The sequence below is a fragment of the Uranotaenia lowii genome, chromosome 3 (genome assembly GCF_029784155.1).
Source record: "Uranotaenia lowii strain MFRU-FL chromosome 3, ASM2978415v1, whole genome shotgun sequence".
NCBI classification, from domain to species: Eukaryota; Metazoa; Arthropoda; class Insecta; order Diptera; family Culicidae; genus Uranotaenia; species Uranotaenia lowii.
In genome coordinates, this window is record NC_073693.1 from 365,117,813 (window position 1) to 365,140,673 (window position 22,861).

At 38.8% G+C, this 22,861-nt stretch overlaps 1 protein-coding gene across 1 annotated transcript; it reads right to left on the bottom strand.

The window, feature by feature from the left end:
* Window positions 1-12,149: 12,149 nt before the first annotated feature.
* On the bottom strand, window positions 12,150-20,569 carry LOC129754048 (uncharacterized). The gene is made up of 6 exons (XM_055749906.1): window positions 20,271-20,569; window positions 15,886-20,211; window positions 13,068-13,185; window positions 12,671-13,020; window positions 12,311-12,436; window positions 12,150-12,191 (listed from the first exon to the last, which is right to left on the bottom strand). Exons 2-6 carry the CDS (start codon window positions 20,122-20,124, stop codon window positions 12,150-12,152), a joined length of 4,875 nt encoding a protein of 1,624 aa, XP_055605881.1. The 5' UTR covers window positions 20,125-20,211; window positions 20,271-20,569.
* Between the last annotated feature and the right edge of the window lie 2,292 nt (window positions 20,570-22,861).

The window sequence follows — 22,861 nt, forward strand, 5'->3', positions numbered from 1 at the left end:
TATTAAAAACTCAAATTTTAGTTTTTTGGCGTTAATTTGATCATTTTTTTCATGGAACATACTTGGTCTGTCAAAACTACCAGTTCATCAGTATATTGGAATGATGATAAAGATGTTTGAATTGTGCGCTTCGGGTCATATTGACCCGAACGGCTTTGGAGGGTTAATGGCACTAAAGAATAGTGTTTTCAATGCAAAAAAAAAAAAGATTAATCGTCATTATTTCTTTCATAACTCTTAGAGGAGACATTTGCCCACTTTAGTGTCTTCAGATAAAACATTGTTCGTTCGTACTGCAAGTTTCCGCTTGTGAGACGAAACACGCTAGGCCTACTATTGTGTGGTGGTTGCAACAATTATATCCGCTATCAACCACTGAAAGGTAGTAGGCCCGTGAGGAACAAAACGATGAAATGTGATGAAAAGTTTTTCAAATTAAAATTACCCTTCCGCTCATTTTCAACATCTTTCACCTTATTCTAATCTTCTATCCGTCTACAATCTTTCAATTCTTAACTATTCTTCCTCAAAGAATATAAACTTTCACCGATATAGCCGATAAAATAATTTCATAAAAGTTATTTTGAACATAAAAATGTTTTACATTAATCCGAATTCTTTTTCCATTGAAGAACAATTTGGTTTTCGTAATGGACATTCTTCCACTGATAAGCTGATATAACTCCCCCTGCGTAGGAGAAAATTATTCATCGCCAAGATCTCTTGGCGCCAACTAGCTCATCATTCCCTAAGCTTCGTTTCCCGATCATGTTATTATACCAATAGCTGAATTTCGATTTTTTCGTAAATCATTCAATTTTCAATGCACAATTCGAAAATATTTTTTTTTGAAGAGTTATGTAACTCAGATAGTTTAAATTTTAATTTCAATGTATCAGATCAACTCCATTCTTATTGAAGAAGAGTCTTTTGAAAATTATATCCAAAGGTGAAATTTGAAGAAATTTCAAATGATCTAAAAAGTATATTCTCTAATAAATGGCCTAAACTAAACTAAATCATTCATCAGAAGATTCTTTTTTTAAGAACTGCGATTTTTTCCTCAATAAAATAAAGATCATTTTTGCTTTGAATGTTTTTGAATCTATAACTTTTATTCGTTTGCTAAAATTAATTCTTAAAAACTGTTAAACTTTAATTTCAATTATATTGTGAAATTATTTTTAAATTTTACTATCCTATTAGTTGGAATAGTTTTTTTTAAATATGAAGAATTGATTTTCATATTTTCTTTTTTTTTACTTTATTTAATTGACAAACCGAAGAAGTTTAAAAAAAAAACTGTTGACAGTCCCTATACGGTGTTACAACTTCAGTGATAGTGTGTTTGCTTTAACTTAGCTGATATCTAACTTTGAATTTTGGTTTTCAATGCTGCCTTTGAGGATGAAGGAAAGGGTAGGATGTAAAGGATTGGAATTGATGGCGGAAAATGGTGGAAGATTTGGGTTAGGATGTAGGATGTAGACACGTTTCAAATTTTGTTCCTCAAAATTCAAAGCTCAATGAGTCTAGTACATTCCAACCATCGGAACCTTTGCGCTCGAAAGAAAACAAAACACAAATTGAACACCATAGCAACTTATACTTTTGCACACCAACAAATTGAAACAGGCTGAAAATGCTTGACCGAAAATGAAATATCTATATATTTTTCTACGTGTCACACACGTGGAGTTATTTTTGAATGCTAGCGTTATCACAACCAGTAGTGTATTAATCACTTACTAAGCAGTTAAGACACGTTCCTTAGGTTGATGGAAATGTGGTTCAGAGTTACCTCAATTTATCAATGATTCTACTATACATCAACTAATGAATGTAACAAATATAATTAACGCTAGTGAATCTGAAGGTTTTTCAGCAGGTCTTTTTTAAATATTGAAAATGTTTTGAACAGTGTTTGAATCGGTTGAAGGGATGGCAAACAATACCATCTCGAACATCAGAGCAGAATTTTGGTTTGATTGCTATGGTTGTGTTAAGTCATTTATTTTAATAATTTATTCTTCAGTGTTATGTTTTTATTTGATTTCCTTAAGATATAATGAGTTTTTTGTGGTCAAATCTCCAAAAAAGCTTCATTTCTGCTCTTATAAGGAAAGATCTTCATTCATGTTTGACTAACATTAAACATGTTTCACTTCGACCTTTAGTTATTTGGTTCATTGCGTACGAAAATGTTCGCATTGCCCGGGCACACCGACACACCGGTTTTCTTCTGACCAAACAAACACGACGAATGACTTCAATGAATGTTTCATTAGACTGGCGTTCTCATTCCGGGGCCATGATGTTTGCACGAAAAATTGACTTAGCTTACTGTAAACTCGGACTGAGCCAACAACTACTAGATTCTGCTCTTGGTGCAAAAGCACAAGCAAACATTAGCAGGAGGAGCGTTTTTCCCATTTTGGCTGACCGGGAAAGCAGCAACTGATTGAGCAAAAGGTGGGAATGGGGGACCAGTTGGGGTCTTGAGGGTTTGTTTCCCTTCTGAGCCCTTAAGCTTGAAGCACTTCTTGCTTGATGAGCTTGATTCAGCTGGCGTAGTCGGTTCGTTTTTCATACAAACACACTCAACTCATCCACACCCGAGTTGCCACTTTTTTATTTTCGAGAGCCATTCATCATCAGCACCCTGCTTCTGCTGCTGTTGCTGTTCCGCAACACCTTTTGGATTGAAGATTTTGAATCTCTGACGACCTGTGAACTCTCTTCATCTTTTAGTTCGGTTCAGCACAATCGATGGACAATCAGAATTCTAAATGGCAAAATGGAGATTCGTTAGAGCGAGAGAGAGAGTAGACGATAAAGAAGGATGAATGAGTTGTTTTCCGTTGATAAACCACTCCGAGTTTTTTTGGGTTCTTCTATCCACCTTCAATCCACACTTCAGTTCATTAAAGTCTGATTAGCAATCAACGCAAATGAACTTTTCTTTAATGTTTTTGTTCAGGTACGATTTTTTTCGGCTTAGTTTTCGAAGGTGGTTAGGGAATTCAACAAAGAAAAACTAGATAGCCTCAAGAAATGGAAGCCTATGCAAAACCTATACCTATTACTTCCCTTTTATCAGAATGCTGTTCGATGGATCCGGAACATCTGAATTCTAGTAGTAGAAGCACTGGCATCATCATCATCTGGATGTCGATTTGAAATTACCCATGCAAATTAGATCGCGATCTTGCGAGAGAAAATTCGCGCTTCTGTAAAAGAGGATTAATTTGTTTTTCTGTTACAAGTGCTATTTTTTTGCAAAACCTAATGATATTTTATGAAACAAATTTAAATGACCCATAAAACTTGGATAAAATAAATATCAACTTGAATTGAGAATCAGTCAACCTAAACTGCATACAAAACTTTATCTTTTTCGAATTTTAAATTTTAAGGTTTTTATTTCAAACTTTAAGCAATTATAAAACCCAAGAACTAAGTACTTTGGCTAACAAAATTGACTGATTCTCGCTGCAAAAATTTGATATAATTGAGGTAGATTTTTCACTATTGATAGAAGTTGTTTAGCTAGACTTCAGGTTATTCATCAAATCTCGTAAAATTTCAGATAACTATTTTTTTGTTTCAAAATATGTCATTTCTTTCCGATGCAGATGATTTTGCTACTGTAAAAAGTTTGCAAAACGGGAGTTGTTGAGTGTTGCAAAATAGAACATTAAAATGTCGTTTTTCATCTTTCTAATAAGTTTTTGAACGAAAAGACATTTTTGATCACATTCAATGTATTAACCCAGGGGTGAGCAACCTTTTCAAGCAACGGGCCAATTACTAATTTGAAATCTTTCCGGCGGGCCGCACTCAAATAAATTTTGCCCTTGGAGTTAGGCATCACAAGTAACATTTCTTCTAATATAAATGTGGGTGAATGAAAAGGTGATTACTGGGGTGTGGAAATCAAAAAATATCTGCGAAGTGAAAAAAAATCTTGATTTGCATTGAAATAATAAAAGCTACCATGAACGTATTTTTGATGTTGTACAGTTCTTGAGCTTAAGAATTTCAAATTGTGGAGAGGGGGTGAAAAAAACCTTACTTTTTAAAATTAGATAATATAAAACTTTGATTTTTTTTTCTTTTGATTCAGTTAGGTACAGGCCAATAAAATATACCATCTCAAGCTGCCCGGAAGCATAAAGAGCTATATTTGACTGACACATTACGAAAATAGTTCAATAATTGTTCCGATTTTCCCCGTTTTACAGTTGTGTTTTTTATGCAAGGCGAATAATAAATATCAGCCGAAATTGAGCAGGGATATCACAAAATTTTGATCAATTATAAATAATTTAAAATTTTTAATTGATTTTAACTTTTTCGCGAATATTGAGACAATTTTGAAGGTCTTTGAGACAATTTTGAAGTTCGTGAAAACCTTTCCTTTCTTTTCCTTTTTGAACCGTTTTCCAGGACAAATTCTCTTATGATAGGTAGGTACGTACTATTCATCATCACTTCAATTCAAAGTGTTTGGAGCTAAATCACAGCGATAACGTTGCCAAAGTTTTTAAGAACACGTATCCGGGCCGGGTAAAAAATCAGGCATATTCGGGCATTCGATTTCAAAATTCACGACCAAAAATCCGGGCAATATTCGAGCGAATTTGGTCGAAACGCAGAAATTACTCAACAAAAATCAAGAAAAAAAATTTTTTTCTTCAAAATCCATAGACAGGTTTTAAATTGTATTTAAGGCTTCCAAAAAACTTTTATGATCATTTTTGTACAACTTGCTCAAAAATATCGCTTTGTAGGCATAAATTACAACACAATTTTTTTTTATTTTCCAAAAAAGTTTATATACCTGGGCAAAACTTTTTTCAATGAAATCCAGGCAACATAGCCGGGCCGGACTATTCCCAAATTTTGTATTGAATATCCGGACAAACCTGGATTAAACCGGGCAATCTGGCAACTTTAACTATAGTGAGAAAAATATATTTTTAGGAAATCACTATTTCTCAGCGTTGGACGTTGAATTGTTATTGAAATTTATAGACTTAAAATGCGCTTTTTCGAAAAGATCTTTCACAATTTTTTTTCCTCAAAGATTTGATTGTTTTTTCTTCAAACGGTGAAAAAACTGTTTTTCATTACATTGTTGCATGTTGAGCAAGCTTTTCGAAATCACATGAAAATTCATAATGTTTAAATGATTTCAAGCCAATTTCGTCAAAACTCTAGTTAACATTCTTTATTCTAGGATTTTTTTTACAGATTTTATGAATTTTTTAGTGGATGTGGTTTGCTTATTTATAAAAAAAAACGACTCAATCTGTCTATGTTTGGCATTATGTTTCGATTATTTGTTTTAAATAGCTCGACAGATAATCGTCACAAACATTTTGGGTCAAATCACAAAATTTTTGACATTGTCCTTGTCTAAAATTTAAATTTTTCCTAGGAAACTTTGATACTGACTTATGGCGATATGAAATCAGAAACCGATCACCCAGTCTTCATTATTCAGGTTTCCTCATTGCCGTCAATATTCAAGAACGATAATGTTTCACTCGTTGATGGTTTCCAATTTTAATTCTTTTTTTTTTCAGAATTAGCCTCTTTCTGAATTTGATGGAAGAATAAAATTTTTTAATAAATTTTGTGATAAGCATATTCATCATACAACTGTATCTTTGCTTGAAACGAAAAAAATAATGATCACACTAACGGGCTCAGAAACGCCTGTGGTCATCTGCAGCTTTCAGATTTTTTGTTTGCTTTCCCGATCTACTTTCATGGATTTCAATTAACAAATGATAGATAAATAATAAGGAAAAAAACATCAATATTACGTTTTGCCAATAAATAATATTGCATGTATTTCTTTAAAAGAACACATGATGATTAACAATGTGTCGTTAAAATAATCGTGAAATTAATTCAATTAGAAAAAAGCGGGCCGCATAAACATGTCTCGGGGGCCGCATGCGGCCCGCGGGCTGCGCTTTGCTCATCCCTGTATTAACCAGTTTTGAGACAAAAAAAGTTTTAGTTTTATTTAAAGGAATCTATCGTTTTCCTTGCTCAACCTTATCCATTTTTCTGATTAAGATCGTGTAAACAATTAGTATTTTAACATTTTTTATTGGCTTCGGGAATTCCCGGGATTTTTAGCGTTTCCCGGTATTTGGGAATTCCTGGAATTATTTTATAAATAGAACGTATATAAAACATATGTCAGCTCATGTGCATATAGTTTTCAAACTTCTATACGTTAGAATATGGGAGAAAATAAGTATTTGTCTTAGTATTCGCATTTAGCCCGCTTTTCCCAAATTCATGAATGCATAATTTAGAGCCGAAAAATCACTTTTCACTTTAATTGGCTACTTCACATAAAAATTTTACGCTTGTGAAACTATTTTCTATCACAAATTTGTCACTTTTATATATTTTTTTTTAAAACGATATTTTATTTTGAAATCATGAATTGAACTGAAATATCAGCGCACTCAGCCTATTAATAGATGTACTTAGTGATCCCCCCAACGTGTTCTTTGTTTTAACATTTCCTGGCAATGTGTGAAAAAATCAAAATTATAAAAGTCAACAGAAAAATGTAGAAATTAAATTTTAAAAATGTTTTTGTGTTTTTTGATTCAAAAAAAAGTGTCAATTCTCAATTGAAATCATAACGCTAAGCCCGTTTGTCGTAAATAAGCAACAGCGAAAAGGAAACCCATTAGCAAAAATTGGCATTAGACCGGTTCATTTTTACTATTTTTCCAATGTTATCTTATTTTGATCGCCGTTTTCATTTTTTCTGATCAGAGTCTGACTCATAGAGATTAAACATTAATCATTTCTAAGAAATTTTGTTCATTTTTACCTAATTCAAGCAAGAACTCGATGCGTTTGAAAATAAATGCGTAAAATATATTCACAGTTAAAAAAGAATGGAATCACAAGCTGCCAATTCTGTGTCTTTCGATATTTTTCCATGAAATTTTTACCACAGTCTAGTTCAGCTATTCAAAAAACGCACCATAAAATTTGAGAGCTGTTCAATGACAATGACAATGAAAAAAACCCGATTTAATACACTTATCAGTGGATTGTAGGCTTTCTTACAGAGTGTCAATTATCTTTGGAAATAAATGGCACAATAATGGATTCCTTATTTCTGAATTATATATTATTAATCTATAAAAAAAAATATGATTAAAGAAAATCGATAGCAAAAATTAATAAACTCAATATAAATTTTGTTTTTTTTTGTTTTTAAAATATGACCTACAGGAAAAAAAATCCAATTTTTTGATACTAAATTCATCAAAGTCGTGAAACCTAGAATAGGAGTTAATGTGGTAAGAACGTTTTAAATGGAACATACATATTCACGGACATCATCGTAACTCGTCGAGCTGAGTCGAGGAGTATGTATAAAGTGGGTTCTTGGACCCTTAATTAATGATACCCCCAACTGACCGTTCGCTATGCCTTTCTGTAAGAAAGCCAAAAAGATACAGCATTTCTCGTAAAAAAAGGGAAATTTTAGATTGCTTCACTAAAGTCACTGTATCTTTGGCAATTTTCGTTGAAAAATAAAATTTGAAACTAGGCCAATGGATACAAAATTTTTTTATCTAGTACCTGTTTAAGTTTTGTCAAAATCGTTCCAAGTGATCAAAAATGGTGCCGGCTTAAAAATGAGGTGCATTATTTTCATTCTTTTTTGGACGAATATTTGTATGAAAAAAATCGTAATCAATGATTTCATGGATTATTCCTCCCAAAAATCCAAATTTATCACCAACAATGATGTAAACTGATATGAACCTCATTCCTGCTTTCTTTGGAAACAAAAAGAAATTTCAATAGGGTTAAATAAGAACACATAAGAAGAAATATTTTCAAAAATTCCCAGCAAATATATTGATAAACAAATTTGATACAAACTTAAAGTGAGTATTATATTCGCTCTTCTGTTTTAATTCTAATTCCGTCGTAATATTTTCTTTTTCAATGCAAAGCAGAAATGAAATTGGGCGAGAATGTACCTCATTTTCAAGCCGGCACCGCTTGAATAGATTTCGATGAAACTTGGCCAGGTAGGGGAACTGGGGGTATGACCGTCACCCTAAAAATTTAACTAGAAAACCAAGATTTTTAGTGTTTTTAAACACGGCACATGTTAGTATTTCTAATTTTAGACATATTGACATACGTCAAACCCATGGTGCAGCGTCCAACGTGAAAATAATAACAAAACAATCCAGAGTGCCGCTGCTAATGCGCAACCGACTGTAATTTTTCGCGGGCGGAATTTTGGATGTGATTCGTGAAAAAACGACCCGTGGTAGTTGGATCCATTAGAGCCTTACTCTTGCGAAAGCGGCTATCGCTTGTGGGGCTTCTGTTAAAAGTGCCTCCAAGCTGGCAAGCTCGAAACTAGGACCAAGATAGACTGTAAAGATGGATCAGGAAGCGGAGCTTATGCAGCACCTGCTCGACATGGAAAGCCGTTTCTACGGAATTACACAGGAATCACAGTTTCCTCTATTCATGATGTTGCCAATACAGAACCTTCCTGTTAAATGGACAAGCATCCATAAAAATTCTAATAAAAATGTTGTTTCAACCTTAGACATGTGAAACACCCCACCCCCTCCACCAGAACCAACTTTCTCCCTCTTTACTGTCCACGAGGAATATGAACGGCCTTTTAAAACATTTATCATCACTAGATCTAATCACTGAATTTAAATGTGATTATATGTGTCTTGATTCCATATTTTGGAACTTGTTTTTGGTAAAATCTCCCGAACCGGTAAACTGATAAATGCCATACTTATCTGCATTGTACAGAATAATAATATCTTTCATTGACCAGTTTTTGGATGTAAATCGGTTTAGCTTATGTTGAGCAAATTATTTACCGATTTTAGGTGCCCATGGGGTGCCGGTTCGTTAGTTGGATAGCTGAACTATGTATATTGTTTGAAAATTTCATGGAATAATATCAACCGAGACAGAATTGGCAACTTGTGAAAGTTAGAAAGAGTGTGCTGCTTCACGTGATTTCATTCTTTTTTGAACGCCAATGTATATAAATTAATTACATGAATGCATTCAGTTTTTTAACACATGGTTTTTAGTGAACAAAGTACTGATGGCTTTTATTTAGCTAAGTGATTGCTGTTTAATCAAGAGGATAATTTGAATTCTCTTCTCCACTCTCTACGCACTCCCTTTTCTTCAAACTGTACACACCAGAGATGCCAATGTGCCTGATTTTTCGAGGCTCCGCATGACAACCTGATAAGCCATTGAATTTCCCTGATTTTTGAAAATATGCCAGTTTTTTCCAGATTTTTGCCAATGTGATAAAAAATAAGTAATAAGGAACTGGATTTGGTACCTTTGCTGAAATTATAAAGTGAAAATGTAGCTGAATCAAAGCAATCGAAAGATTCCCTTTAATTCTTATTTAAAAAGGGAATTAAAGGGAATCTTTCGACTGCTTTGATTTTGTTAAGTTATTCATCTAAGTAGGCTCACAACACATATTAGAGTGAAAATGTCGAGTGATGACCAAAAAAGGCCATCACTTTGAGCGAAATGTCCGTTTCTTTGACGTAGACTGATTTAGCCTGATTTTTGTTTCATCAGTTCTCTGATTTTTGAGAAAAAAAAATGTTGGCAACCATGGTACACACTTTATTATCTCTCTCTTAATGAAATACCTTGCTCTTTTAAATGGATGAGTAAGTGCTCTTCGTTTTGCCCAATTAAAGTAATACCAATTATACCTTTATTCTTATCTTTATTCATTTGCTACACCAACTTGTACAAATTATTAACTAATAATACCGTACATAGTTCTTTACAAGTTGAAGTGCGCGCACAAATATCTCCAACAACAAAATAAAAATTAAAAGAATGGATCATTAAAATTTTGAAACTATAATTCACTAGTCTCTGGTTTGGATTTTAATTCAAATTTGCATAAAAAATTGATTTTTGTAAGTATGACTTTTGTATGCGAAAATTTGTTCAAAATTCTATGAAATCTACCCGGTTTATATACTGATTCCTCCCATAGAAGTTTTGAAACTAGACACATGTTTGTTTTATTTTTATGAATTCTTAGTGAATTTTCAGCAAAAGGTATTTTTTCGTAATTGACATATTAGAGTCAACCACAAAGTGTAAGAATATTGAAGCGTAAATTTCCGCAAAAAGAAGCTTTTTGCTAAAACATTTACCGTTCGTAAAAGTCTCGAATAGTTTAGCTGAACCAGTCTAATGCGCATTTCGCGCATCAACGTGGCGTTGCTTGCTTTGTTTTGATATCTTTCGCCTGGTTCCCACCAAGGTCTTTAGATACACTAGGTTCTCCGACTTTCACAGTAAGTAGGCGAGGAGTAAGCGGGGCTCTCAATGAGTTTGTTTATTTTTTGCTCAGCTTTTCTGTGGTTTGTTGGTAAACAAACTTCATGAGTTCCGCATAGTTGCATAGCAAAAATGGCTGAATCGGGAATTCGATATTCGGTAACACCTCCTGAATATATACACACCTTTGTTCCCACATGCTTAAGAATAGAAATGTTGACAAAACGCATGTGTCATTCTGCCATGGGCAGACTGTCACCGCGGAGTTCCAATCGAACTGTCAAAAGTCGTTCCAATCGAGCATAACCATTTTTACCATTTCAAATTCGTGGCAAGTATTGCAATCTGTGTGACTGTGACTTTCAATTTTTTAATTGAGATTAATCAAGAATGCAAAGAAAATTTGTTGAGGCAAATTAAAAGCACCAGCACTTGAAGTTTGACAGCGGTTTATTGAAACAGTTTCAAAGCTGTAATAAGGAATTTGTTTAAGTACAATCAGGCAGAAATTATAAATTTGTAACCTTACATTTCAGTGCGGACTCTATACTGAGATACCTCTCCTAATCACCGGATTGCAGCGTTAAAAAACCCTGTTCTATTAGAGATGTTGTTATTAATAGTTCAGGTGGAACATTGCGAGCAACTTACTGTAGTGATAATGAATTAATTCTAATGATGACAAACTGCTAATAAACTGTTAAATTCTTGGCAATTCAATTATGAATTTACGACCTAGGGAAAATTCCGTAATTAAAGAATGTGGTAAATAACAAATTGAAGATGATTCAACTCACGAATCGTAAAAGGTCTCAAGCTCTAATATTGCCGAGGAACCTAACAAATGAAGTTTCGTCAGCACTTTCAAGCAACTACTCAACAAATTAATTTTCACTTTTCGCACGGACTGGAATCAGCTCATCTGATAACGTGATGATACAGGAAGTAGTTTTTTCGATGACAGTTGACCGTGCGTTTTCGCCAATCACCATCGTCGTCCAAGTAACGCAAACTATCCGTCAATATCGAGCCCGGCAGTGTTACCAGGAACGCCAACATCCTCCCCCGGGTGCATCTCGACTGACTCCGAGACTGCACGGCTATCTTCAACGTCTAGTGGCGCCAGGTAATGGACGGCGCGCCGTAGTCGACCGTTGTTAGTATCGATGAATGCATGACGGATAATCCCGTCCGGACCATGAATCGTTTCTGCTACTCTACCTCGCGTCCAACCGTTGCGTGTCTTGGCGTCCACCACCATGACCAAATCCCCAGCTACAATCGCCTTACTCGACTCGAACCATTTTGTCTGTCGTCGGATAACAGGAAGGTACTCTTTGATCCAGCGACCCCAAAATATATTCAGTTCCTTTTGTATCAAATCCCAGGATGTTTTGAGGTTCCTATGTTGCCCTATGGGTACTGCAGGTTGCTTAGTTCCGTTTGAACTCCCCAGTAGAAAGTGGTTTGGGGTTAGTGCTTCGGACTCAGCAGAATCTAGGGGAAGATAGGTGAGTGGCCTCGAGTTAACAATGCTCTCTGCTTCCACAATCAATGTAATTAGTCCCTCATCATCCAGTTTACTCTCATTATATGCCTCATTTATCGCTAATTTTACTGATCTTACAAGCCTCTCCCAGACGCCCCCCATGTGCGGTGCCCCTGGCGGATTGAATCTCCACTTTGTATTTAAATTTGTAAACGTGTTCACGAGCCCTTGTTCAATTTGTTCTCGCAAGATGTTGGATGCACCCAAAAAGTTTGTTCCGTTATCACTGAATATTTCTGCTGGAGCTCCGCGACGACTTATTAATCTGCGAACAGCGAAAATACATGAATTCGTCGAGAGAGAATATACTACTTCGAGGTGAATCGCACGTACAGTAAGGCAGGTAAAAAGTGCAATCCATCTCTTCACTCTGGCTCGTCCTACAGTAACGTATAGTGGCCCAAAATAGTCCAGCCCAGTATAAGTAAATGGGCGTTCTCCTTCGGCTAGTCGGGCTGCAGGTAAAGGGGCCATACGGACCTCGGCAGGTTTCGCTTTGCGAATTTTGCACTTTTGGCAAATTCGGCAGACCATTCGGGTTAGAGTGCGAAGCCCCGGTATGGTGTACAATTGTCTCACCTCGTTGACTACGGTTTCAAAATTTGCGTGGTTAAAGCTGCGATGATACCAATCAACAATCAGCATCGTGACTCGGTGTTTTGTAGGTAAGATAATTGGAAAACGTACCCCATACGATGCTGAGTTTGAGTTCCTTATTCGGCTGTTTTCTCGCAGCAAACCTACCTCGTCCAGGAATGGATCAAGTTTGTGAATAAGACTTCTGGAACTGATGACACGGCGGGGTGACTCTCCCTTGTTACTCCTAAGAATGGATATTTCTTCCGGGTAAGATTCCTTTTGGACTTGTTTGATAACAGTTTGTGCGGCTTCCAGTAGTTCAGGTTGTTGTAGTAGACCAGAAGGAACGAGAGAACCATCGAAGTGTTTGAGGAATCGCAGAACATAGGCGGTTGTTCGATAGAGTCTTTCCCATTTAGAAAACTTGTTGTATTCTATCACAGACTGGTAACTAATATGTACAAGAACTGTGGAACGCATTTCCTCTTTCGTGTCTCCAACTATCTCTTCCATACCTGGCCAATGTTTTTCCGGCAATTCTAAGAACTTTGGGCCCTCATACCACCGAGAGTTTTTGTCAAAGTACGGACCGCATCCCCATTTAGTAGCCTCGTCTGCTGGATTTTCTCTTGAAGGTACCCATCTCCACTCTGCAGCGGTGGTGTGCTCAAGGATTTCGCCTACACGGTGTGACACATACGGTCGATAATTTCGGGGATCCGACTTAATCCATGATAAAGCGGTTCTTGAGTCGGACCAGAGAAAGCTTTTAACCCTTTAATGCATAGTGTTGTTTTAAAACAACACTAATAAAAACTCAAATATCTCTGAAAATATTGAAAATTTTAATATCATTTATTCTTAAAACTTATTTCTGAGATTAAAACACGCTTAGCTGAGGTACTGGCAGGACTTATTTGTTGTTTACATCAGAGAAATTTCACTTCAAGTGCCGAAAAATTGAGCTCCGTAGTAAACATTTTTTTCCCGCTCGTAAAGTGCCACGTATTTGTTCAATTCACCAGGTAAGAATTGCAAAAAATATATTAAATAGTTTGTTTTAATATCAAAAACGTGTTTTGGTAGATGATTTGAACGAAAAACTCCATATGTCGATTTTATAAGCAGAAATCATGATGTTGTTTTAAAACAACATTATGCATTCCATTGAGATTCATTGACAAATGTCTAAAACGTGTCATATATGCTATTCTTGTTCTCTATTTAAAGGATGCGTGATACAGAACTGCAGAAATATTTAGAGAACTTATCAGATTCGGAAGATGGATTAGATGATTCGGACTCTGATCCAGACTATGAGCAACTTCAGGCATGTCACGACGCAAATCATTGTTCTACGGATGATGATACTGAAGAGGACGAGATAGACATACAAGTCATCGATGGACACAAGACATCAGGTAGCTCTAAGTCAAGTCGGAAGAAACCTTTGGATGTAGAGTGGCTCAAAAAAAATCTTATGCTCAACCAAAGTGATCTAAAATTTGGCCCTCAAGGTAGTATTCCCGTTGAATTATTGGGATGTAAAACCCCCTACGAGTTTTTTTTCCTATTTTTTTGGACCCGAAATTAAACAAAAAATTGTTGATGAAAGCAATTTGTATGCCATGCAAAAGAATATTGCCAACACATTTTCTATGCACACATCTGATTTAGATAAATTTGTTGGTATTCTCGTTTATAGTTCAGTCATGAATTGCTCAAATGTACGTTCTTATTGGAATGCGTCTTTTGGATATGAACCAATAAGGTCAGCCATGTGTTTGAATGATTTTGAACGCATTCGATCAAATCTCCATTTTACGAATAATGATGAAATTTTACCTAAAGATCATCCACAATTCGATCGACAAGCCAAAGTTCGACTATTGATTCACCATTTTAACGAACGTTTCGGTCATTTACCTTTCGAGCAGAAGCTCTCAGTAGATGAGCAAATGTGCGCCACGAAAATGAGCTCATATATGAAGCAATACTTACCAAATAAACCCCACAAATGGGGGTTCAAATTATTCGTTCTTTGTGGAATGGATGGATTCGCCCACAAATTCGAAATTTTTACTGGATCTGGATCAAAATCGTCGCCCTCTTTAGAACCAAATTTGGGTGAAGCTGGAAATGTAGTAGTGCGATTGTGTCGGAATGTTCCAAGAGATATGAACCATATAATGTATTTCGATAACTACTACACGTCTATCCCACTGATATCATACCTTGCGAAAGAAGGTATTTATTCATTAGGTACAGTGCGCACTAATCGTTTACGAAATTGTCAGCTTCTGGATAAGCAAAAATTGATGAAAAAGGAGATTCCTAGAGGATATTTCGAAGAAAGAACGTGTAACATTGATGGAATCGATATCAGTGTTGTTGGATGGAAGGACAACAAACCGGTCACTTTGCTGTCTTCTTACGTTGGAGCAGAGCCAGTTGGTACTATAAGCCGATTTGATAAGAAACAGCATATTCGAGTTTCCATTCCTTGTCCAAAAGCAGTTCAGGAGTACAATGCGCACATGGGCGGTGTAGACATCCTCGACAGTTTGATTGGCAGATACAAAATTTCATTTAAGAGTCGCAAATGGACCACTCGACTTTTTTATCATTTTTTGGATATGGCAATCATCAATTCTTGGCTGGTCTACAAGAAAGTTATTCGTCGTGATCCGAAAAATACCAAAATACTGATGCTACGGGAATTCAGGTTTGAGTTGGCAGAAGTTTTGTGTAAGATCGGTGAAAACTCTCCAAAAAAAAGGACGCCTACGGAAGGATCAACCTCTCAAACGAGTACGTCGTGATCCATTCCAATCTGGTCCACCTCAAAACGTAAAATTTGATCAAACTTCTCATTGGGCTATTTGGAAAAACAAGCAAGCAAGATGCAAATATGCCGATTGCAAAGGGTTTACAAAACGATTTTACGAGAAATGCCAAGTATCACTTTGCGACACAACCACCAACAACTGTTTTTATCGTTATCATAATCCATAATATAAGAACCATCAAATAAATGTTCAATTTAATAATAAAAAATCAATTTGTTTTACTTGAAATACATTTTTTGAAAGGAACCATCAATCTCCATGGAGTGCACAATGTTGTTTTAAAACAACATACTATAAAGATAAAAAAATATTATCATTTATCATGAAATCGTTTCAAATTATGTTTTTGAATTGAATGAAGATAATTTGATAAGTCAAAAAATTTTTCCCTTCGCGAAAAAAAAAGTCATGCATTAAAGGGTTAACAATCGGTATGTCGTGGTATGTTTTGACTAATTTCAAGATTCGCGCTCCTAAAACACAGCTCTGAAGTTCCATTCTCGGTACGGACAATGGTTTGAGGGGAGCTACCTTCGCTTTTCCTGATATCAATTGAAGAACAGCTCTCCCATCTTTTGCTACGACTCTTATGTACGCTGCGCAAGCGTAGGCTATTTCACTGGCATCGACAAATACATGTAATTCCGTATTTTCGTAAGTAGATTCAGTTGCTCCCGGAAAGTAACACCGGGAAATTTGGACGTTGGATACAAATTCAATCATGTTAATCCATTCAGTCCAGCGAGTGAATACTGTGTCCCCAACTTCGTCGTCCCATCCAATTCCTGATCTCCAGAGATCCTGGATTAACACCTTCCCATGGATGACAAATGGAGCCAATAGTCCGAGCGGGTCTAACAGTGTCATCACACAACGTAAGATCTGTCGTTTAGTTGGCCTTTTACCCGAGCTAATGAGTTGTTGAACATCATCTCTCATTTGAGTGGAGAATCCTAATTTGTCTGTCGTAGGATTCCACAGCATTCCAAGCACTCTCTCGACTTTATCTTCACTCGCCAGGTTTAGCTGTTTGGTTGAAGGGTTCTCCCAGACTCCAAGGCTTTCTAATACTTGACTGCAATTAGATCTCCAGTTATGAAGAACGAATCCTCCTTTAAGTTGAATTTGACGAATTTCTTTCGATATTTTTGAAGCTTTCGTCTCATTGCTGAAACTTTCAAAGTAATCATCCATGTAATAGCGATGCACGATTGATTTAGCTGCTTCAGGATACTGCTCAACATGTTGCTCAGCGTTAAGGTTTTTGACATATTGGGCTGAAGCAGGCGAGCACGTTGACCCAAAGGTTGCCACGTCCATCAGGTAAATATCTGGCTCTTGCTCGGGATCTGTGCGCCATAAGAATCTTTGAGAATGTTTATCCTCAGGTATGATTTGTACCTGATGGAACATTTCTTTGACGTCTGAGCTGACAGCTATCTGATACAAACGAAACTGAAATAATATTCCGGGAAGCGATGAAAGCTGATCAGGGCCTTTCATTAATTTACTGTTTAGTGAAATTCCGGATACTTTGGCGGCAGCGTCCCAGATGATCCTTACTTTGCCTGGTTTTTTTGGATTGATTACTGCTCCTAACGGAAGGTACCATATGCGGTCAGTGTTCGCTTCTTGCAGTTCCTCGAGCGTTGCTTTATGCGCGTAGCCCTTATCTACGTATTCTATAATTTGCTGATGCAAGTTCTTCCTCAGACTGTCGTCCCGCGACATTCTTTTCTCTAGGCACTTTAAGCGCCTCAAGCTCATATTATAACTGTTTGGTAAGACCACTGAATCGCTTACCCACAACAAACCAGTCTGGAATCGATCGCCTACTCGCTTTGTCGTCTGCTTTAGAATGTTTAAAGCGCGCTGTTCTTGTTCCGATAATGGTTTTAAACCCGTTTCTTCAACTTGTTCAAGAGCGAGGAAACTTTTAACTAATTCATTGAGATTCTCATCCGCCGTACATCCGCAGATATGGAAACTAAACGATGAAGTAGGATTTCCCGGATGTTGCCCATATACGCACCATCCAAGTCTCGTTTTCGATGCTACGGGTCCTAAACCATCTCCTTCTTTTATTTTCAGTGGTACTGAAAAACGTAGATTGTCGACGCCAATAAGTATCCTGGGGGTTGCTCGTCTGTAGCTCTTAAGCGGTATGCCACGCAGATGTTTGAATTGTTTCGCAGCATGCTCAGCATCAAAACTTTGAGTAGGAAGGTTTAGATACTTTACTGTTCTAGCATTCTTCAAAACGGAGAGCTTTTCCTGTCCAACACCGGACACTGAGATGTCGATTCTACAGGAATCGTTTTCTGTACGCGTAGTGTTTCCGGTCCACCGCAGGCAAAGGGGCTCGACGCTCCCTTGCAAACCTAGCTGCTGTGCTAAACTGACTTCAACCAACGTCAGGTCGGAACCTTCGTCGAGGAATGCATATGTTTCCACTGAAGTCGAAGCTCCGTACACGGTCACTGGAACTATTCTAAAGAGTGTAGGCGAATCCTCGGCTCGGTGTGTATGGTGATCGGCAAAGTGAGTCATCTGTATCTTGGATTCCTTGGGATTATGCAGAAGTGGGTGGTGTCGATAGTTGCACCCAACGACATCGCAGCTTATTCCGCTCCGGCACGCACGCCTACCGTGGCTACTGAGACACGCATAGCATAAACGTAACGCCTTGACGATGTTCCAGCGTTCTTCCACGAGTAGTCCTTTGAATCTGTAACATTCACGGAGTCGGTGACCAGATTTTCCACAACATCTACATTCCAGCTTCGAGACTTGTTTATCCTCTGTGATTTCCTCGTTGTGTTGCTCTGACGACGAATCATTTGATTCAGCGTGGGCATTAATATATCCCTTCGGCTTGGATTTCTGTTTATCCAATTTATTTACATTGTTGTTGAAACTTATCACACCCAGCGCATCTTTCGCCACCACAGTCATATAATCCCCAAATGTTCGGAGATCCACTCCCTGAAGATCACGCTTATATGCTGCCCATAACATTCTCTGCTCTGTGGGAAGTTTTTCTACAAGCTCTTGCAAAAGTTGAGGATTAACAAGATGAGCAGGTTCGTTTGCGGCTTCTATGTGGTCACATAACGCTTGGACCGCATCGCCATAATCGACAAGAGCCTCTAACTTGTCAGACCTTATCACCGGAATAGCTCGAACTTTCTGCAAAAGGGTGTTAATTAAGAAATCCGCTCTTCCGTATCGTAAACGTAACGCTTCTATAACTTGAGGAACCGCCGCAGGGTGCACCAAACGACTCCGCACGGTCTGGAGGGCGTGTCCCTTAAGACAGTGTTGAAGTCGCAACATGTTTTCTCCATTTGAGTAGCCGCAAGTTGCTGTCGTGTATTCATAATTTGCTATGAACATCGGCCAATCGGTAGGATCACCCGAAAAGCTTGGTAATTCGCGCGGAAAGGACTGTCTAGCTGCCATCTGCTGGGGTGTAGGACACACTGCATTGAAAAATTCACTCTGGGGGGCGTTCACGACACTTCTTGTGGGCATTGATTGAAATTCGATGTGGGAGGCTTGTGGTAAGATTGACTGATCAGTAAGAATATTCTGAGACGCGCGGTTAGGCAATGGTTCAAACCGTGTGCGTCGAGACGAGGTACAGTTAGGTAAAGTAGTTTCTGAATGGGTGTTGGGTAGAGGAATTTGTGATGATTGGTTAGGTATGAGGTTCATAATATCGATAGTAGGATGAGGAGGCAGATGGATAGCCTGTTCATCTAATTGTGATACCCGCGGTGGGTTTCTCTTCACTTGATTTGTGATTTGATTTACCTGAGCATATTGATTATTAGGATTGCAACTATGCACAGATGGACGCGCGGATTCAAGGCGCTGCTGCCCATAATTGGTTGTTCTATTGATTGTGGAGCATCTAAACGAGGCATATCTAGTCGTATGATCAGAGGCATGGCACTCACCTGTGGGCATTACACTTTCCTGCTGTTGGACGTACTCCCCTGCTGGCTTTGAATTTGTCATCGGGTGACCAATGATTGATGCTCCTGTAGCGACTGATTTCGGGATGGCTCCAGTTCTATTTCCCAAACCTTCATTGGATTTTTCCTGTGCAGCCATAGATTTGTTGCTTCCAGTCGATTTAGGCAGTTCACCAGCTGATAATGTAGCAAGAAACTCATGACACAGTTGAAGTTGTCTCTGTAAATTTTCCAACTGCTCGGTCGTAGAGTTATCCGCTTCACAGTGGGCCAACTGTCGTCTAAGCTGAGGAATACCGGATGACATTTGATTCCCTGGTGGCATAAATAACATTGTCGGCTCCGGAATAAATGCTTGTTCGTCAATGCTGTCGACCCACTGTTGCGTACGTTGATCAATTCCGACAGGGCTAATCCCGCTGCGATTACTACGAGATTCCTCGGAATTGATGAACGTTTCTTGTTCGATGAGATGTTTCTGTCGAAGCTCAAGGTCGGCCCGTTGTCTTTCAAGTTCTTGGCGTTCACGAAGCCGCTGGAGAGCGGAACCCGTTTGAGACAAAGGTCTTTGACTACTTCCTTTGGCAACGCAGTTTTTACATTTCCACGTCCTGTTTTCTACGGTTGCATCCACTCCGGCACATTTGAAGTGCCACCAAGAGGGACAGAAGTTACATTGGACCATGTTGTCGAATGAATCGTTACGGTCACATTCCTGACAGTTATGCGAACCTGCATTCGTGGTTGAAGGTCGACCAATGCTTGGTGTAGGAGCATTTATCTGGGACATCCTTGAAATCTTTGAAGATTTTGTTGAGGAAAATTAAAAGCACCAGCACTTGAAGTTTGACAGCGGTTTATTGAAACAGTTTCAAAGCTGTAATAAGGAATTTGTTTAAGTACAATCAGGCAGAAATTATAAATTTGTAACCTTACATTTCAGTGCGGACTCTATACTGAGATACCTCTCCTAATCACCGGATTGCAGCGTTAAAAAACCCTGTTCTATTAGAGATGTTGTTATTAATAGTTCAGGTGGAACATTGCGAGCAACTTACTGTAGTGATAATGAATTAATTCTAATGATGACAAACTGCTAATAAACTGTTAAATTCTTGGCAATTCAATTATGAATTTACGACCTAGGGAAAATTCCGTAATTAAAGAATGTGGTAAATAACAAATTGAAGATGATTCAACTCACGAATCGTAAAAGGTCTCAAGCTCTAATATTGCCGAGGAACCTAACAAATGAAGTTTCGTCAGCACTTTCAAGCAACTACTCAACAAATTAATTTTCAGCTCATCTGATAACGTGATGATACAGGAAGTAGTTTTTTCGATGACAGTTGACCGTGCGTTTTCGCCAATCACCATCGTCGTCCAAGTAACGCAAACTATCCGTCAATATCGAGCCCGGCAGTGTTACCAGGAACGCCAACAAAATTCATTGGAGCAAAACGGAAAGAACCACTTCATTTTTATTGTAACAATTGACACAACGGAGAGCAAATTAAATAATATTCACTAAACGAAAATCAACTTCACAATCTACAACACAGCTGCACATCATCAAGAAGTCATGCGAATGTTTACGTTATTGGCAGTGTTGAAAGATTAAAGAAGCTTTTTCCGTGCTGCCATATCGGTGAGAAATTCAGTCTGCCGCACTTTTATTTTAGGGCTTTAATTCTGCCTCTTCTCTATTTTCTTACTATTCACTTTCAGTCTCATTATGGAGAAATAGCACAATTAAAAATATTGATTTTATTTCAATATGTGTGTTTTTGTGTAAATTTGTGCAAAGTATGGCAGAGGGCGAGCTTGACGAAGCCCCTCTCGAGGACTGTTGGGATACCATCAAAACAGCCATCAACAGTGCTGCGGAGAACGTCATCGGTTATGTGGAGCGATCTCGACGGAACGACTGGTTCGACGAGGAGTGTAGGAGGGTGATGGACGAAGAGAATGCCGCGCGGGCGGCAGTAGTGCAGAGAGGCACCCGTCGAAATGTGGAAAATCACCGACAGCGGAAGAGGCAGCGAGTCCGACTTTTCCAGGAGAAAAAGCGCCGCCTGGAGGAGGAGGAGCTCGAGGAGCTGGAGCAGCTGCATCGTTCCCAAGAAACACGAAAGTTCTATCAGAAACTCAACGCATCCCGCAAAGGCTTCGTGCCGCAAGCCGAAATGTGCCGGGATAAGGACGGAGGCATCCTGACGGACAATCGTGAGGTGATCAAAAGGTGGAAGCAGCACTTCGATGAACACCTGAACGGCGCACATGCAGGAGATCAAGACGGTGGGGGAACGTACATCGCCGGCGTAGCCAACGACGAAGCGGAGCCACTCCCAACGATGAGTGAAGTTAAGGAAGCCATTCGCCATTTGAATAGAAACAAGTCGGCTGGGAAGGATGGCATCGCAGCTGAACTCATCAAAATGGGCCCGGACAAGTTGGCCGATTGCCTACACCGGTTGATAGTCCGGATCTGGGACATAGAACAGCTACCGGAGGAGTGGAAGGAGGGGGTAATATGCCCCATCTACAAGAAGGGCGACAAATTGGACTGTGAGAACTACCGAGCGATCACTGTCCTCAATGCCGCCTACAAAGTGTTGTCCCGAATCCTACTCCGCCGCCTAACGCCACAAGCAAACAGATTCGTGGGAAGTCATCAGGTCGGCTTCATGGAGGGACGGTCTACGACGGACCAGATATTCACATTACGGCAAATCCTCCAAAAATGCCGTGAACACCAAGTTCCTACGCATCATCTATTCATCGACTTCAAAGCCGCATACGACACGATCGACCGTAACGAGCTATGGAAAATCATGGACGAGAACGGCTTTTCCGGGAAGCTGATCAGAGTGATCAAGGCGACGATGGATGGAACGCAGTGCTGTGTGCGGATTTCGGGTGAATTGTCGAGTTCATTCGAATCGCGCAGGGGGCTTCGACAAGGTGATGGTCTATCCTGCATGATGTTCAACGTGGCGCTAGAAGGTGTTATTCGACGAGCGGTGGGCGAAATGCGGGGCACGATTTTCAACAGATCCAGTCAACCTATCTGCTTTGCCGATGACATTGATATAGTCGGCAGATCATCTGCGGCGGTGGAGGAGATCTACCGCAAACTGAAACGCGAAGCAGGAAGGATTGGGTTGATGATTAATACGTCCAAGACGAAGTACATGCTGGCCTGCGGATCCGAGACCGACCGAACCCGCTTGTCCAGTAATAACAAGGTCACGATCGACGGCGACGAGCTGGAGATAGTCGAAGACTTTGTCTATCTTGGCTCACTGGTGACCGCAGACAATGACACCAGCCGTGAGATCCGGAGGCGAATTATCAGCGGAAGTCGTGCCTACTATGGACTCCACAAGCAACTGCGGTCGAGAAGACTTAGCCCTCGCACGAAGTGTAACCTGTATACGACGCTTATTAGACCGGTTGTTCTCTACGGGCACGAGACATGGATATTGCTCGAGGAGGACCTGCGTACACTCGGAGTATTCGAGCGA